We start from the raw sequence: 20178 nt of genomic DNA, 5'->3' as shown, positions 1-20178 counted from the left end.
GACAACTCTCATAATCTGCATTGCACTGCCATTGTGCATATTTAATTGAATGTTCTCATTGACAGCAAACAGAGTCTGTACTTTCCAGGTTCAGGGCATGCGGTTTATGCAGAAAGTATAGCAAACATTTCTTTTCAGACTGACAGAAAGATCATGTGTCAAATTATTGATCTTGGCTTTGTTGTCCCTCCTCATGCTAAGGACTTTCTGCTATGGCTACCTTCAGAAACACCCACTAGAGAAGACAATGTGTGAATATTGAAAACAAGATAGGGGAGAGGAGGAGTGTGTGTCTATCTATAGTGCAAGTGTGTGTTGTAGGGGCAGTTTGAAAAAAGACAAAGAGAAAAGGAGAAAGAGAGCGATTTAGTAATCCTTTCTTTGAGCACTTTCTGCTTTGTGCTTCATTTGTTTACCGAGTTCCCACACAGGCTGGGGGGGCTGCAGCTTTTATCCAAGACCGGAATTAGCATTGCAAGACTTGAAGATAGATCTGTGTGGATCATCATATGTGTGTGTGTCCATGTTTATTGCGTTTGTGCAGTTTAGATGAGGTGAGAGCTTAACGTATCCACATCGACTGGGGCAACCTGACTTTTAATGAAATCTTCAAAGTGAGTGTGTTTTTCATACACTTCAATGAGACCTGCACACCTCTCAGTCAGTTTCTTTTTTGGCTGCATTTGGTAATGAAAACCAATCATGCTTTCACTGTTGACTGCTGCCAACCTGTGGCAGTATAAGTTATCTCTTTTAGGAGGTTAGACTGCATCTATTTTGCACCTTCATTATACAATACTTTGGTCAGATGAAATAATTGTGCAAAACCATAAGATGTACAATGAAGCTTATAGCCAGCAGTGGCTCAGTAAGTAGGGGCTTGGACTGGGAATCGTAGGGTCACTGGTTCAAGTCCCCAAACAGACATGAAATATGGAAAGACTATCCCCCCTCCCCATTGCTCCCCTGGTGCTGCACTGCTCCTAGTACTAGGATGGGTTAAATGCAGAGGACCTATGTATGTACTGATACAATTCTGGAATACCAATCATTACTTTCTTAATCAGCAGAAAACACCTCATATTTTGCGCATTGCTGTAGTTGATGATGTGAAACATGATGTGCATTAAGCTTGATGACGCTTTATATTTGGTATAAGATTTATTTTTTGTTGTTCTGTGTTCTCTGAGAAGCTTTAAAATTGCAAAGTCAGCAGACATGGATGAGTACTGACAAGAGAAATGAGGCTTCTTTGTGACAATGCAATCAATAGCTATGGATTATTCGCCCATGCTTTTACTTGAGCCATCACTGTTGCAGTGTCTTCTGTATTCATAGAGTTTCTCTTGTTCTTTAAAAGCATTTTTTTCAGTTAACACTCAAGATATGTAATTTGCCCTTTGTTTCCGGCTGTGTTCTTTTCCTCCTGGGCCTTGATTATACTGTTCTTTCAAAAACATTACATATTTTCCTTACATCCTACATCTTATTAATGTACCCAGCCAACAACAGTTACCCACTTAAAGACTCCTCTGTAATGGCGAATAACAAGAAAGATTTTTTCTAAAAGTAATGACCTTATTATAAGCAGATGCATTGAGAGATGCCTTTATAACTAATACAAAATGTTGTCTTTTATAGATCAGAGATCTAATCTAAGTGCTGGGCCAGCGGTACTGTAGTGCTAGCTCAGACTGCACAGTGGCATGCTTCTCAAAAAGAATAATATCTGATTAGTCCGAGTCCGAATAGAGGCAGAAGCTGACAAACAAATGGATTTGCTGTGTCTAGAATGTTCTCTGGGGGAGCTGGATGGGCCGAGATACAGAGACGCTGCCTTTGTGTTGGAGCCAGCGCGAACATAATAAGACCCTTTGGGGAATGAACCAAACACAGAGTGATAGGGACACAAAGGCACACATGCTCATACACTCAGTCAATTTCACTGCCTCGCTCTCCCTGTGTCTTTTTTCTAGACCAATATTTCTCTCTTACTTCCTTATAAACTGACCTTTATATTACTGGCTACCCTGGTAATATAGCCAGTTTTTGGTTATTATGTGTTTTGATTTTGCAGGTCTGTAGAGTTTCTTGACTCTTGCTAAGTGTATTGTGTCAGCAGTGTCATGTCGTGCTCCTAAAAGCAGGAATCACAGCAGCCTTTTTTTAAGGATATTATTGTCTGTTTTTTTTAGAGGGGTCTGCCTGTAGCCCTCCTCTCTAAGGACAGTTCCGGTGCAGACGCCACTCTCAGGACAGGAAGTGACAAACAAGTTTTTTTCCCCGCCCCCCGGACGACTTGTCTGAAGGAAGTTTTTTCGCCTAAACCGGTTCCAGGGCCGGTTCCTGTCTAGAGCCTGATTAAGCTTTGGTTCTTCGCTGGTAAAATTTGCCTGTAGAAAACAATAAGATAGCAACAAGTAGTCCAGACAGTCAGATTATTATGCTAAAACCACCTGTTTTATACCAGAGAAACTTTCATAACAGCGTTGTGATGCCAAACAGCATCAATTCAGACTGAAACACATTCACTTATGGGGATGGGGGATTTGCCCCAGCTACTTGTGTGACAATCAGACAGTGAATACTTTACAGCGGCCGCTGCCGTGAGCTAAAGGCAGACTACATGCCGGTGGACGAGCAGCACTGCAGCAGTCGGTAATTTCCGCTGAACCACATCAATAAACAAAAAAAACATGGCACTCTGGAGAAAAGTATCAACTTTGAGAAGTATTTAGTTAATTATATCTCGCTTCGTATGACTAAAGGCAACACGATCATCGACCAGATGCAGTCCCCGATTGTTGTTGTTGTGAGCGGCGTTAGGGAGAAAAACAGCGAAGTAGACGATGATGTCATGACGCAGCACCAGTCGGACTCTTATTGTTGGAAACAACAACAATAATAATAATAATAATAATAATAATACAAAAAGTTGGGACACAGCTTATAATCTATAGTGTAAACATATCGCTTCCACCAGAAGTGTCAGCATGATTTTATTTCGTATTTGAGTGCATTTCCTGTTCGGAAAGTGGTGCTGTACTGAGAGTTGCGATTTTATTTTGTAATTATTAGCATGCACTGTGGAGGTGTCCTAAGATAGGCTCTTTTTTTTGTGCACATGCATATCCGTGTGTATAGAGGCTTGTCTGTGTGTGCTTCACAACTATCATGGCATGAATGGGCCAGCAAATCCTATTCCCTCCCTTCTTTGTTTTCCTCCTCCACTTCATCTTTACTGCCTCTTTAATTCCCTCTCTACCACTGTCCTCCTTCTCTGGTGCACTGCTAGGAGAGCAGTTTTATAGGGAATGCCACAATAGGGGTATTAACCAAATGTATATTAAGTTTGCCTGACTCGCGCAGTCAATGTGATGCTTTTACACCTCTAATTCCCTGTGAATAGGGCTGCTGCTCTCGGAGAAACGCCTCTGTGAGCACTCGGAGTGAGGGGTCCTTTCACTGGCTCTCGTGACCCTGGTCCACGTCGCCTGTGCCGGCCCCATCTCAGAGCACACAGTTCTTCATTTTCATAAACGCTTAATCTGGATTGGAAGCCTCTCCATTGTGGAAATGATTTGAGAGGGGGACTTTGGCCAGACAAAAGGGCTCGCCTTTTCTAAGGCTTGGGCTTCCTTACCCCTGTTCCTCCCTTCCCATTCTTCCACACAGAGCCCCCAGCAGGGGCAGCTAATTGTTGTATGGAGAGTGAGAATGATGGGGTGTTGAGTGTATGTCCAGCTTAACACTGCCCCCAGTGGAATACTAATATGACAGAGAGGAGGATGGATGCAGAGTTGAGAGACACGTACAGTATAAAGAGCTATACTGTGAAAAAAAAAACTGGCAGTTGATTTATCATTTGATCCAGGTCCGAACATATCGTGTGGTGCCGTCTGATAGTATTTTTTATTTCGATTCCTCTAGGTTACAGTGCAAAAGACTTTGGAGCTGGAATGTGTAACAAACTTTGAAGCTTTGAAGTGTAATGCTGTTGCCCTGGGCTACTTAGCTCCAGGGTCAAATGAGATTACACCCTTGATCTGTGTTAGTGCCTCCTGATCTGCAGGATTTTAATGTGTGTGTGTGTGTGTGTGTGTGTGTGTGTGTGTGTGTGTGTGTGTGTGTGTGTGTGTGTGTGTGTGTGTGTGTGTGTGTGTGTGTGTGTGTGTGTGTGTGTGTGTGTGTGTGTGTGTGTGTGTGTGTGTGTGTGTGTGTGTGTGTGTGTGTGTGTGTACATGATCTTCTCCTCATATTAAAGGGTTGTTAACTGATTAGTGTTTTCGGCCTGATTTTATTGCGTTGTTGGTGTGTCTCTCAGGCTGCAAAACCCATTCTCTCTCGCCCTCAGTTTCTCTCCCCCGTGCTCACTGCTCCGGAACACCTTAATCCAGTGTGAAAGCAATTGGCCCTCTCAGATCTAATCAATAGAGGGCCAGGGCAGTGAGCCAGGGGGAACATCTCTGGCCCCTGCTCAGCTACAATCAATTTAGAACCATCGATTCAGTGATTGAAATACAAAGAGCAGACGCGCTCGACCGTACAGGTGCTTTAGTGTTGGGGGTGCCAACATGTTATATATCTCCCTGTGTGAGTGTTTCTCTTTATTTATGTGGGTTTGTTTGTGTGTGTGTGTGTGTGTGTGTGTGTGTGTGTGTGTGTGTGTGTGTGTGTGTGTGTGTGTGTGTGTGTGTGTGTGTGTGACTGAGTGTGTGTGGGTTTGTTTTTGTGTGTTTTTGTTTACTGTATATATGTGTGTTTGCAAATTTCTTCATGTGTGTATATGGATAGTATGATTTATTTTCAAGCCATCTCTACTAAAGTGAGAATGGCATTTAATCTAGCCCCTCTGAGACAGAGCCAAGAAAAAAAAAAATCACTCCTAATCCAATATGTCCTGCTGGGGGAAGGTGTGTTTTCAAAGGTGTGTGTGTGTGTGTGTGTGTGTGTGTGTGTGTGTGTGTGTGTGTGTGTGTGTGTGTGTGTGTGTGTGTGTGTGTGTGTGTGTGTGTGTGTGTGTGTGTGTGTGTGTGTGTGTGTGTGTGTGTGTGTGTGTGTGTGTGTGTGTGTGTGTGTGCATTTGTGTGCAACCAAGGATTTCCTTCTTACCAGGTGTCAGGTTTGGTTTGTACACCCCAATTTTGAATGCTTGCATGCAGAGTTTAAAGGGCCCTTGCATACATTTGCATGTATAATGGGACTACACAAATGCCTGAATGAATGTTGACATGTTAGAACACACATGGCATCTACCGACACGTGTCTGACTAGTCTTTTCTCCGCTTTGCATGGCTATGTGTGTATTCATGCTTGTATGATGTCATTGCATATTATATTTGACCCTGTTTATGCAGTTATGCTCTGCCATGTGTTTCTCTGACTGTAGTTGTTTGTGAAATGTGTTTCTATAGATTTACAGTTCAGGGTTGTTGTGCATACTGCATGTGTGTATTAGTCTTTATGTAAGCTCATTTTGTGCTGAAAGAGAACATGCAACAGCATAAAAATGCCTGGGTGCTCATCAATAGTAACACTTACTGTACATTATGTGTAAATATCATGTGAGGTTCTACTTGTGTTGCAAAGATGCGTAAGAAGAAAACACACCCAGTCCCAGCTTGAACCTGTTTCTGTGCCATAATTTGCGTAAAATTGGAAAAACCACACAAACACACACACGATCGTTTGCTACTGTACCTTTATTAGAGCTTACCCTCATGTAAATGGCTTTCTGCCATTTATACAGTTAATCCAGTTTCCCAGTTGGTCAGGTTGTGTGTTTCCCTTAATTCTCTGCTGGACATGGTGTTTATGTCTTTCAAAAAGTCCACAATGTCACTTCGACCTAATGAGGATGAGTTGCTCACTTTTAAGTTAGACAAGGACAAACACACTAGTTTTACTGTATACTTCTTTTCACAATCTTTCTTTAAGTTTTAGCAGATTGCTATTAAGTCCCTTTACTGACAGGCCTGACATTTTTCCTGTTAAAGTTTAAACCAGCCTTCATCTTGGTTAGCCATAAATCAAAAGCATTTGATCATGTCATATTGGAGAGTACTTACTATGTTGTCCATGTTTCCTTTTAAGATTTTTAGTATACACAAATAGCATGAGTTCTGTGACAAGGTGCCCAGCCGATCTCCTTTTCTGTCCTCTGTATAAGTGCTGGATGTTCTAGATTGATTTTTATGATCATACGTTTATATAATTTATAGGGCTATCATTATCACAAACTATCAGTTTAAACCAGCTTGGAATTGTACATTGCTAGACTGCTGTCATGCGCTTTCCATCATTCACTCCAAATCTAAATGAATGACTTCTGGTCTCCATAATCTGACAAAGCGTGAAGATGTTCATGCGGAAAAAAAGGAGATCCCAGATGGTCGCAGCCCTTTAGGCACACACACAAACACACATACAATAACACATATGTTTGCCAGTTTCATAGCTCCGGGCATATTGACTAAGGCTGCCTGATAAAGGTCAGGCCTGTCCTGATTTGGACAGGTGGGGTGGGTGCTGCAGTTCACCTTCACACACACCGTTTCTGTGTGATAGAGCGTGTCTGTTTGTCGGGAAGGGAAACGGCTTTCTGATAAGGTTGTGTGGAGGTCATGCAGATGTAAATATGACATGAATATAGATGTGCTGTGGGCCTGGTTACCTTTGGAGGATTGCAGGGATGCAGGTGCATTGCGTGATGGAGAATTGGGTCAACCTCTGCTTATTCACGCTATGCAAAAGAATATTTCATGACCACATGCGCTTGTCTTTGTAGAGTATTCAAAATACATTCTCATGCACGTCATTCATCCGTTGAGCTTTGCTGTTCATGCCTGGGCCTGATGTCAACATAATTGTTGATTTTTTTATTTTTAAAAGCACACCCATCCTGAACCATGAATGGAGCTGTCTAGGACGTTGGGCAGGGCAGATGCATAATTCCTCTTTTATCCAACTTTTTTTTATTTCCGGTTGCCTATTGTCAGCTTTAGAAATAAAAGCTTGGCCGTCACTTAGTATGCAATGAGAAATGGCTGCTTTGTACAACACGCATATTGTGGGACTCTGCCACCAACAATTTAACTGGCAAGATGTAGTCCTGAGTGGTTTCTCACATTGTTTTGCTTTCACTTTCCCACTTCTCTTTTACTCCCTTTCTCACTCTCTATTTCCCCTGATCCTGGTCACTTTCCCTCTCCCACGCTTCACACATAATTTGTGTCTTCTCTTTTGATGCAGAGCTTTTTATCATTATTTCCCATTAGGCATAATAGCAGCAGGGGCGATGAACAGCGGATATGCCAGTACAGCTGGAGGAACATCTAGGCTTGTGAATGCTTTAATTGTATTGATGTAGCTGTTTTTTTGATAGTTGATATGCGGTGCTGCTCCTCATGACCTCTCCATCACTTTAATACTTACGCTGCCCATCGCCATTTATGCTCTCCAACCTCACCTATCCACCTCTTGTTCTTCTATCAGAGATTCAGGCTACAGCAAAATAGGCAGTGAACTATTTCATGTTTTTTTCCCTCTTTCTCTTTTTTGCCATTCACCTTCAGATCCACTCTACTTCTAACCTCTGACCTACTTCAATGTCTCTCAGCCTCTTTGCCACGTGTGAAAATGTCAGCATCTGCATGACAGGGTGCATCGTTTACTAGTGGGTTATAGGTCGGAGACATTTCACCTCATTTCTAGGTGGTGATGGTGTTTGGGATAGAAGGGCCTCCAGTGGTTACACTCTTTGAGATCACCTGAGTCAAGAGTAGGCCATGTTAAGCTGTGTAATTGTGCCATGGGTGTTTGTGTTTGCTAGAATATTTTGGTGTAAACACTGTGTTATGTACGCTCAATTAGGAATCAAATTAGGGAATGGTAAACAGTAAAGGGATATTTGTTTTTCAGTTGTTTTATCATTCTACTCCTCTGCTACCTTCTAATGTGCATAATTACTCATCCCCGTTCACAGGCCTCTACATTCATTAGCGGGGCCTCAACCCTGAGCCAAGGGGCCGGGTATTTTAGGATACATGGATATTTGAAATCTATTGCTAAGCCTTGCTGGAACAACTCTCATAGCATTTTAAACATTAAAAAGGCTGGTAAAGATTGGTGTTGAAAGTTTTTCTAGACTTGGATGTGGAATAACCTGCCTCCAATGTCTTTTTCAATCTCTTTTTTTAATCTAAATGTAAATGTGCACATTTAGATAAAATAATAAAAAAAAGTTTTTTCATTTTTTTGTGGATTAGATAATGTTAAAGTGGGCGATGGAATTAATTATACTGTAAAACTTCCTCTCTTAAATAACACAATGGCAACTTTTATCATAGAATCAGTGATAACACAGGCCTCATACTTAGCTTATCTATGCTTTGATTGATATTTTGACGACATATTTATAGGTATCAGCGGGGTGATTGTTTCCTTGAGTTTGTCTCTATAGAGTTAACTACATTTGGTTGACAAAATAGGAAAAAAATCAAATACTTTTTTATTTTTATTTTACTTTCTTTAACCTCTCATAGTTAAAAAGGAAAGATTGGAACAGTCATAATCAATCCATAGAAGAGACCTTGTTGGCTTGGCTTCCCAAGCAACTCTGCTGTACACCTGAGCTCTAAAGAGATAAACATACAGATATTAAAATGAGAATTAACACAATTAACACACAGCAAGATCATTTGGTTTGTTGTATCTACTTACAGTAATTATACTGTATTATTCCACAGCTCTTTGTTTGTATCATTAATATGGAAAACGACAACAAACAAAGCTTATCAAAAAGCTGTCGGTGCTCTTTGATAATGAATGGCAAAGCAAATCATACAGTAATGTATCACTACACAAAGCAAAGCTTTACCCTGAAGCTGGAAGCTGCCGCCTGAATCTTTATTAACATCCACTTTCATTTTAAATAACACACTTCGTGATGAAATAACAAAAACAAATATATCTGGACCCAGAGTGAATACATTATGCATAATTCATAAGGCGTTAGGCAAAAGTACACAGGTAAAGAGTCCAAATGACTAGACTGGCTGATAAATGTCCAACTTGATTTGATCACTTCTTTGTTTTTCTCTATGTTTTTAATTTATTGATTTGGTCTCTAGTTGTATACAGAAGGCAAGATGCATTTATGGATGAGCAGGCCTTTTCTCCCCATCCCTAATATTTCCCAGCACAATGATTTATTGTTTATAGTCTACACCTTCCCATCAGGTTAGACTCTGCTAACGACAGAACTATGAGCAGTGAAAAAAAAGGTTGAAGGCCATAAAAGTAATAGACATTGTTGAGTAGAGCAATAGCAAAGGAGCAAAAAGAGCGAGAGTGGGCATCTTTGGCTAACTGCTATAGATTAATTGATCTAGCCATGAAGTTAATGAGCTAGATCCTTTTTAAAAGAGACAAGTGCTGAGACAGAGGAAGCTAATGGTCTCAAAACTTGGAGTGGTAAGAAAGAGAAAGCTATTTATCTTGGAACATATACTTTATTCACCGTGTGACAGAATCGCAAGGTAATTGACGGGGCCTGTAAATGCTGATTTTACACATCATTTCTGATCATCTTTCTTTGCAAAACATGAATAACAGACAGATCAACACAGGAGACAACAACTGATGTCTGATTATAATCCCTAACTGAATAAAAAAAAAACATTTCTGTGATAGTTGACAAACAGGATTTAAGTTGACAATAAAGTCTGTGAATATCCTCAAACCATCACATTAATATTTCTACATTGATCATGTAAGGGGCCTTTGTGATTACAGCTTGCTAGCTGAGTGAAGTTAGATTGATCATATCAGTACTGCAATCATATTGCAATCAAACACCGGCAATAACATGCTCCTTGCTCAAATAACTTGACTGATTTCACCCCTCATCAAATAACTCTTTATCTCTGTCTGTCCTACCCTTTCGCCTTTTTTCCTCTGTCAGTTGGCAGTGTGCAATGAGCCTGGTCGGTCCCCTGTTAGGTTCTGATTACAGTATAGATTGTAGTGCAAGCAGATGTTACTGCCTGCTGAGCGGCGATATGTTCCGGAGGGCATTTTTTCTCTACTACCTTGCCAGCCAGTGATGGGTTGGCACTGTGGAGTTTCCTGGAATACCAATGCCTCCTTGTCGTCACTATCTCTTTCCCCTGCTCCTCTCTGACCACTTCTATATCTGAAAGATATGGTCAGTGCCTTGGCACATAGCTGTATCTTTCTGTAACAAAATTGACCCGATGTCAATGTGCCATGCTCGTTGCAGAGCGGCAAACTGCCAACGCAACGCTCGGTTATGACAAGTCTTTGTGGAGCTAAGAGATTATATAGCTCTTTTGATCTGTATCATGCTCATAATGCATGCACACACATACACAGAAACACACGTACACACATGCAGACACACGACTCATGCATGCGCTTTCACTAAGCCAGATTTCCCAGTCGGCTGGTCTGTCATTGGCCGGCTGTTCAAAGGGAAAGTGTGGGCCAAAAAATTACTGGCTGTGAAGTTACCATGGTAACAGCCTGCCCAGGGGCGTGGGCTGTCTGCTAAATTGTGAGCTGGTTTGTTAAAACACACACACACACACACACACACACACACACACACACACACACACACACACACACACACACACACACATCGCACAGACACACACACACCTTAATTTCAACAGAATCTGAATTCCTACATTCATTGTGTCAGACACCTGCCCTGCCCATTAGCATTAGCAGTCAGACAGTTGGATTTCACATCCTTGTGAGAAGCAAACTGATTATTTTTTGAGAAATCACAAGCAGGCCTATTAACTGTCTTCATCTGGACACTCTTATATTCTTGTTATTTTACTGCTGCACTGCCCTCTATTGAATCCAGTCAGAAATGGTTTTATATTGTACAAACATGGAGGACTACGAATCTGAATTGCTAATATTTATCTTAGGTAAAGACAGTAATTGGTAAAATTGATCAGAGGAAGCAATCCTTTGTTTATTTCTCATTTGACTTCTCCTTATGTATTTTTTAATGACGTATATCTTCTAATACCAGACTTCCCCTCTATATAGCAGCCTGTGGACTTTCAAAGGTAGCCTAATTGGAGGATATCTCAGCTGTCTCAGGGGGCTTTAAATATTTTTTCACTGGGTTTCTGCAGCGTCAGACATTGCTAGAGATGGTTGAGAGGACAAGTATTTCAAAAATAATCGATGTTTGATGAAGTGAACAAAGGATGCAGAAGGTTTAAAAGAGTGGTATGCCTGAATGTTAAATGAATGTGTGTGTGTTGGGGTGAGTTTGTGTGGCGATGGTGGTTGTGGGTGTTGATGCATGTTTAAGCTCGGAAGAGAGGCTTGACAGGGCCAGAATGGACAGATGATTAATGATCAGGAGGAGTGTTCTGTGGGAGGAACTCTTCAGCACTGCAGCCCTTAACAAAAGCAGACGAGGTATGCTCCAAGCGCTGCCCTATTTCAACCATCCCTTTATTCCTGAACCTCTTTGGCCCTCTTAATTCCTCCTCGCATACTCTCTTTCTGTGAGATTAGAAGGTGATGACAGGCTGTAGTGGAAACATACACTGACCAGACTTGCCTAGTGATGTCACCACTATGAAACCTGGTTGCCCTCAAGTAAAATAGAAATGGCCGCACTTGTGAAAAGTTACATGCACGTTAGTTTAGTTAGATCTTGAGACCCATGTTGGCAGTTTATGAGAAATATGCAAAATTGTTTTTGAATCAGTTTCTTACAATGAATTAATCATAACAATAAAAGGCATTTTACCACCCTTTTAATACCCTGCAGGCATTATCTGATGATTCTGACATGCCTTTGTTTCGAGCCATGCTTCAGTCTCAAATTATTGTATTGGGTTTTCCAATGACCTTGTGGAGAAACACCTGGGATGGAAAAGCAGCTCATTATGTGAATTGTGGTCGGAAAATGAACAATGACAGAAGAGCAAGACTGAATACCAATAGGCTGCAGCACTGATTGCTTTTTGTTTTAAGATGTTGGCTGTCCTGCCACGTTTTGTGTCCCCTCTGTCAAACAAAACATGTTAATTTCCCAACCCAATTGATATTGTCTGATATATTGTCACATAGGCAAATCTATACAGGCATGCACTTGGCATGTTTGCAGCATGTGGTTTGAGTAGGAGAGCTGTTTTTCTAAGTGACTGAGTAACAAAATAGTGAAAGAGGGGTCAACTGGGGTCTTGACCCGGTCATAAGCCTGTCTTTATGAAGTATATGTGAGTGGGAGGGTGAATGCATGACTCTAAAGCCTGTAAAGACTGTGATCCGTCCCATGTGATGGATGAGGGTAAGGGTTAAGGGCGTATTGGGGGGCTAAGTTTTCTACTTAAGGGTCACTAACGCTAAATCGCAACTTGTGCCCTTCTTTGGGTCACGCAACCTCTTTGCACAATGTTTTAAAACCTTTGACAAGAAGCCTTGGGATTTATAAAGCTACAATGTAAAAGACTATGTTTATATTTTTAGGAAAAATAAATGTTGCGGATTCAATCAAGCAAAGGGCTCTTCAAAAAAAGACAATGTCTGAAAATGTCAGAACTTTATTGGCTCTACTTAAAGTTTCTCTATATTGGAATGCTGAGATAATTATGTCATATTAGGGGATGGATAATTTCCCTTTAAGGCCTAAATGTAATAAGATACTTCTCTTCTGCATACATTTGACCAATTTCCCATTTTGGGGTTTAAAACCTCATATAATAGAGTGATGCTAAAGTACAAGTCAGGGGAAGACTAAGTGTGCTGTAACTTTTATTAGGTTTGAGTGAGAAGCCATTTCCAAACCCATCTCATTATCCTTTGCATTGACTTCCTGCACGACTAAATATACATTTTCTATTTTATCTCACACCTACGTGGTGATTCTAGCATGACAAGCTAATAAAAGTGTTATTTCACTGCCTCCATAACACCAAAGTTTCCAATTACTTTGTCTTCTGATAGCCTGGATACATTTTACAACAGCACATTCTGAACACGTGCCCTATGTGACACAGAGCCAGCGTGCTTCCATGTACCATGTATTGCCTGCAGGGCACACTTTATTATATTCTCAACAAACATATTGTGTAGACTAAGCCCTGCGCACTAACCCATATCAGCCATCATTAAAGCCTATTTACAGAGACTAGCTCATGTTGCAGATCATCTCATGTAGCACCTGAAGGCCAATCAATATGTCACTGAAAGAAAAAGAGTTTCTCCAAATTTACTTTACATTCTAGTAAATAAAGTTTGACCACATGCTTGTTTATGAACTACAGATTTAGATTGTTGTCATTATCCAAAGAGTAAGAGTACCTGCTGGGGAAATGACTGACAGTGAAGATATGATCATCTTATCCCTTCCGGTCAGGTTTGCTGTGACATGAGGTCATCTCAGTTAGACTTTGATGAGCAGCGAGCAGCGAACCGCAGCTGCCATACCTCTGTCAACTCACTGTGGAGAGAACTAGGGACAGAAGGAGAGAAAAAGACAGTCAACCTTAACAAAGATTTAAACCTGTCAATCAAGACAAGAAAGTAACAAGGGGAGGAAAGGTGGGAGAAGAGAGGGAGCAATTCATTACCAGTGGGACAGACAAAAAAGATGTAAGGGTGGAGAAGATGTGAGAAGGAAAGAGGGAGAGAACAACACAGAGAGAATCCAGCAGAGACCACTTGAAACGAAAGAATGTTTTGATTTTTAGCATGAAGCCAGTTCAGCTGTGGGGTATTCTCCCACTGGGAAGAGTAATTGCTTGTTGATCTAATGTCCTATCCCCTCCTGTCCCTGAAAAACCAACACATTTGATGAGTGATGGGTCTATGTGCTTTTTTTATTCTGCGGGACAAGAACTCCTGGCCTCTTCCAATCTAAATATTCACAAATCAGGAGAAAAGACTTTGGGCCCAGTTCCAAATTTGATGAAGCATAACGCTACTCAGCCCACTGCTGCCCGCCCTTACGATACCTCTGAGGGTTTGCTTACATTGTTCGCATCACTTTCTCATTCTCTCTCTCTGTCTCTTGGCCCATTTCTGTTCTTTCCTCCCTCTCGCTCTGTGAGGCAGATCAGTGAGCAGCTAATTAATGAGTTTAATGCTAGGATTCATGCACATATTATGGGTCAATTAGAGAAACAGCGTCAGCTCCAAGGTAGGAGTCATAATCTAGAAGGACATTTATCTTGTGCTGAGTGTGAGGCGTTGTTGTGAATGTGTGCCGCTGACTGTTTGTTTATCCCTGGCTGTCACTTATCTTCCCTCCTGAAATGCTGATCGTGGAATCTTCGGTTGACCAAGGAGAGGCATTAAATTATACCAAGTTCCGTAGGACATATGTTAGTCAAGTAGCGGAAAATGTGTGTGCGCCATTTCATTTAATGGGGTCAGCATTGGCTACATGTGTCTCTCTGTAAATCACTTAAGTGAATGAGTTTGGGAGGTCGGGATTGCACTGATGCCAATACGGGAGTGTTTCTCAGTGTGTGTGTTTATTTAAGTGAGTGTGTACCTGGAAATGTGTATGTGTGCTTGTGTGTGTAGGCATTTTTCTGCTCACAAGTTTGCCTTGAGGCACTTTTGCAGTGTTGCTATCTTAGACGGCTGATTCAGCACAGTCCTCCCTGTTTTCTCTTCACTCTAGCCCATTTATGAGTATCCAGGCTAACTGCTGTCTGTCTGTAAACACACAACCCAGGGGCAGAACCCAAATGTACATATACTCCTCACACCCCATTAAACACACACTGAACAACTTATTGTGATCCCTTTTGCTAAAAGGCAGGGAAATAGTTTTGTGAGTGTCTTTGTGTGTTGACTGTGTGCATGTGTGTGGTTCTTCGCTTCACCCAGATGTAGGAATTGTATAAAACATAGATTATGACACATAAGTTCTCACCCCCTCTCTTACTGAAAATGAATTTTTGATCTGTGTTTTATCATCTTGTAATCTCTGATATCTTTGGAAGTTATTGCTTTATAAAAAGGGCTCTGCAGCTGGTTTGTACTCCACCATATGGCCAGGGAGGGTTTTTAAGACTCTCAATGTTCTTGTATTAGTTGGAATCTCAGTATTCTTCTCACACATCACATAAAATCTGTGTTATACAAGTCAAGAGAGGTCAAAAACTTCCTCTTCCACACACTAAAATAGAAGCCCACACTCCCTAATAAAAACACTATTACCCTTATACTCTCTTATAAACCCTATAGGTCTTTATATTCACGGATACATGTGGATTTTTTGCAGCTGTGATATGCCTCACAGCTCCTAGGGTTGTTTTATAAGCTGTTTGTGGTTGTTGTGGTCTGGTCATGTATGTGTGTTTGTATGTGATATTCTGGCTGTGTATGGACACTGTTGTGTGACTAGACATGAGGTCAGTCAGTTAGCCTCTGGTGTCTGTCAGCCCCACCAAAGGAGATAGGAGAGCAGTCACTGTTGGGGGCAGCAGCTTGAGTTGTGTGTGTGTATGATGCCACCTCTTTCTCTCTCACCTTCTTTCTTTTTCACCCTTTCCTCATCTCTCTATCATTCACTAACAGCCCATCAGAGATAGCTGGCTGAATGGTATGAATGGAAGAGCCATAAGAACAGGAACTTGCAACTTTTTACAACATAGTAGAGTAGACTTTGGCTTCGTAAAGCCAGCCTCGCTTTCTAACGAAGCGTAACGTTTTTAATGAAATCTAAAATGCCTGTTGATACAAAGGTCTAAAGGATTTTCTCACATACCTACTGTGCCACATCCTCCACGGTTTGATCTGGCAGTAAGGGGATAGGAGACCAACTCCTTAGTCAAATTGTTTTTAACAACTCTCAATCTACAAAGCTCCTTGAAACTATTTATGTAAAGAGCTTTTAGTCAGAAAACTAATTCAATGATGATTTTACTGATTAATTTTCCTTTTAATATCTGAAATTCTTAACCAATGGCTTGTCATTTTGTTTACCAGAAAATATATCTTATTGTCTGCAGAAGTATTTTGTTCTTGGTATATTCTTTGCTGTGCATACTCAAAGCAATTATGAAATGAGTTTTAAACATAAGTGTACCCAACATCCCATTCCTCAGCTGCAGCCGAGCCTTTACAATCTTTTACCCGGGCAAATAGTAGCAACTGGACGAACTGTAAGATGCTTGTCCCATTAAATGTATAACCCTTCCCCCTCTGGAGTTCAGCGGCTCCACAGCTTCCTCCCCCTGCTAAGCTTGCTAAAATATTAGACATTTATCATGGTTATTATAGTCAATAAATCCTTCCTCAAAGTGCAGAAACCCCTCTGCTTTGTATTCTTTTGGGATATGAGAGTAAATTGATTAGGTTATAGCCTGGATAAAGGAATCAACCACGATAATCTTTGTCCTCATCCAGCTCCTTTAGAATTTAGGACTCAAACTAAAGAAACCAACCTCTACTAACCAGCCTTACGTCTAAGTCTTAAAATGTATACATGAACATCCTACTGAAATACAATTCCCAGTAATAAGGTAGCTCATTTTAGCTTAGCAACAGATTGGAAACAGGGGCAAACAACTCTGTCTAAAAGTACCAGCTCACCGCTTGCTATATTTCTTATCTAAACATTAGGAAAATACAAGAAACTAGGAAACCATTTTCCTGCCACTATCAGTCTCATTAGACAGTTGTGTTAAAAGATCAGAAGAATACGTATTGAAAATGTCATTGTTAAATGTTGCAACGAGCAGTCATTCATATTTGTACTTGTGCTGCCAGCAGTGGTCATTTGGTAGGAAACACTGGAGGTGAAAAACAAGACAGAGCCTCCTGAAATCACTTTTTGCTAGGCTGGACTGCCAGTCAGACAGTTCCACCTTACTGATTGCCTCAGCCATTGATTTAACAAGCTGAAATGGTTTAATATGTGCCATATTGCCAGCACAAAACTACTGGCGATTTGCCACAAGAACACAGTTATCCAATAGCACCTGATGACCACCTTTCTATTGGATTTGGGATTTTGGAGTCTACTGATTGTATACATTAGGATATTTTCATGATTGTAAACTCAGTAGTAATGGAATAGTTCAACACTTTTGCCAATAATTAGATGATAATTGTAATGCTCTCTCATCAACAGGGGCAAACAACTCACAAAATCCACCTACCAGCACCTCTGAAGCTCAGTAATGAAACCATCACATCTAATTGGATTTATCCATACAGTAACCAAAGAAGAAACACGCATGTGGTGTTAAGGGGGTTGTGTTGGAATATTTGTGGTCAATTTAAACATGGATTTTTTAAACTCTTAGTTTCATCTCTGCTTACCATTCTAGCTGATTTATTAGACCCAGATGTCTGGCTCATGCATAGTCCTTGGCTCATGGTTTTTCTGTGTTTTTTTCTCCAATTTTCTGACATTGTTCTCCTGTTTTCACAGCATGCCCGCCAGGTACCTTCAAGTCAACCCAGGGTCCAGGTCTGTGTCTCCAGTGCCCTCCTAACAGTCGCTCCACAGCTGAAGCCGCCACCATCTGTGTGTGCCGCAACGGTTATTACCGTGGGGATGCTGATCAGCCAAATGAACCCTGCACGAGTGAGTACATCGTACATGAGATTATATAAACACTCCAACAATGTCACACTCTACACTTAGTGTACATGTATTTGAAAAAGCAGTGTTAAATACATATACGGCACTATATTTACAGAATGAAAAAACTGTAGAGATTTGTTCCCTTCTTACTTTATCTGTTTCTTTTACACTATCATCCAACTAGCACATATTGTAGCATTTTAAATGGCATCAATCCAAAACCCTGGTTGTTTTCTAATTCTGTTCATAACGATCACATTTTAAAGTTGCAGTCATTGACGTCTCTATCTCTCTGCCAAAGAGCTACCTTTCTGTTTGTTGAATTCTGAGTTATTTCCTGCTCTCTGTCTCCTTTTCTTGCTGTTGTTCTTTCTTTCTGTCTGCTATCATCCCCTGAAGTCCTAATTACTCAGGCAGATGCTGCGAAGCTTCGACACTGTCCTGCCGCTATCCGCTGGAGATCCAATAAGGCCTCTCACAGCATCATAGTTATCTTAATATGATGTAAAAGCAATATGCTAAGCCTTCCTGACGTTCCCTGCTGAGACACAGTTACACAGAATGAGAGCACTGTTAGACCCCAAAAAGTTGGTTTACCTCTCTTCCTTCGCTGCCGCTAGGGAGAGTCTTAATGGTTTATACTCCTCTCAACAGCAGACCTGGATGCATTATTGGTGTGGTTATGTATTCATTTAGTCCTGATTTATTCACAAAAACCCGGCTAATTGGCCTCAGGAATGGGCTCAGGACCAAACTCCTTTCCTAATCGTTTAGCAGTTGTAGCCTTAACAGCTAAAACGTGTATTGAATGCATCTCTTATGTTTGATTTTCTTTTCAAAACTCTTAATACGATGGGCCTCTAAGCTGCAGTGGAACCCAAAAGCAGACGGGCTGCCTGTCTGACTGCTCTAAAGCTTCCCAAGCGTAGCTGTCTACACCTTTAGGCTTTGGATGTTCCTCGACGGATGACACCCCATTTTCACCTTGAGTTTTGTCTGCCTCCCATTGTATACTACTTAGCCCTCTGCTGAATTAGGGAACGCTCCATCAAGTATAGCATCTGCCTCTACCTTGAGGCCTTGAATTTTCCCCAAGCAATTTCCACAACAGATCCCTCTGGATTGTGTTCAGTTTCTGATTGAAATCTGTTTTCCTTATTCCTGCCTTCAATCACACCACTTCTATTTTATCTTCTCTGTCAGTTCTGTCCTTTTTTATGCTTCACACTCTGTTTTCCTCTAATGTTCAGGAAGTTTTTAACTCTTTCAATACCTTAACATTAAGGTTAGAAAATGTTTAGTTACTGATAACTCAAATGCCAAGTGGACATACAGGCACTGTATGCCTAGTCAATCAACAACAACAATCATTATTGATCTACTTATCAAGAACAACCAAAGCAGGCAAGATAAATCCAATGAAAAAATAAAGCTGCAATATCAGTTTTTTTCCAATACTGTGTGGCCCGCCATAAAATCAAATATTCATTACAAGAGAAAATGTTTATATTTCCCACGCATGCATTTTAAAATGTTATGAGACTTCTCATTTAAAACCATCCCTTTTAACTTGAACATTAACATCTTAAACCAACTTCAATGCCCCCTCAAATTTTGTTGACAGATTTGTTTTGCAACAGCACATTAGAAGACTTCTCTGACGGTTTCCTCATACAGTAGCAGCTTAGCTTGATGCTCATGGTGCCCTAGATCTCAGCAGGGGGAGGCAGTGAGATCATCCTAGTAAGAATCTCTTTAATACTGCCAGTCCTGATAAGTGCACTGCTTGAGTAGCTTAAATCAGGCCAATATGTAGCGGCAGAAGCTGTAGCTTAGGCGCCTCTCGACAGCATCATAGGCGCGGGTCCAAGTATGATCCTGATCAGTCTGATTAGCTTCCTAATGGATTGTCCAGCACCTGGCTCTGTCAGCAGGGATCTTCATGCTATAACCCTCCCCCGCTACTTTTCCCTCAGGGGTATGCCATGCCTTGGAAGCACTTCAAACTCCTATCCACCTCCCATACATCCTTCACCTCAATCCTCTGTCTTGTGCTGACTCCTGCCATGCCTGTGGGAACACCAAGCGTTATATCTCGCAGCTGGAAGCATAGTGAGCTTTGGGACAATGGTTTGCATTGCACTTTAGGTCGCAGTGTGGGCATGCATGTATGAGAAGAAAATGAATGTACATATGTTTTGGGAGGAGGTCTGCCAGCTCCCGCATGCTGGGATGGTGTTTTTTTCAATATATGTGAGCCTCAGAAAAAGAATGACGAGATGAGATGTCACAGAGGGGAGTCGAGCACACCAGTTCTGATTGGTCCATAAGAGAGAAGAGATGCAATGATAGAGCATCCTGGTGTGAGACATTGAGGAAAAGGGAAGGAAATTATTGCAGGGAAGGACTGATGACAATGTTAGACAGTAAACATTTTTAAAAAATCTACAGATTGGTGGTATTTGTATCTGTATGTTTAAAGTAGAAGAAGTGATGGATTAAGAGCTGTCTAGGGAAGTAATACACAGCCCACAGTAACACAGAGAGTCCCAGTCAGGCACAATTAGAAA

At 41.1% G+C, this 20178-nt stretch overlaps 1 protein-coding gene across 3 annotated transcripts in view; it reads left to right on the top strand.

Moving 5' to 3' along the window:
* LOC134866050 (ephrin type-B receptor 1-B) overlaps positions 1–20178 on the top strand; it is a 143049-nt gene that overhangs the window by 68956 nt on the left and 53915 nt on the right. For all 3 annotated transcript variants that reach the window (XM_063885953.1, XM_063885952.1, XM_063885951.1), the window contains exon 4: positions 17453–17608. In XM_063885953.1, coding sequence (XP_063742023.1) covers positions 17453–17608 — 156 coding nt within the window. The remainder of the gene's footprint in view (positions 1–17452; positions 17609–20178) is intronic.

This window comes from Eleginops maclovinus, chromosome 6 (genome assembly GCF_036324505.1).
Source record: "Eleginops maclovinus isolate JMC-PN-2008 ecotype Puerto Natales chromosome 6, JC_Emac_rtc_rv5, whole genome shotgun sequence".
Classification (NCBI taxonomy): domain Eukaryota; kingdom Metazoa; phylum Chordata; class Actinopteri; order Perciformes; family Eleginopidae; genus Eleginops; species Eleginops maclovinus.
The sequence above is the reverse complement of the archived record's forward strand: the minus strand, read 5'-3'. Positions and strand labels throughout refer to the sequence as shown.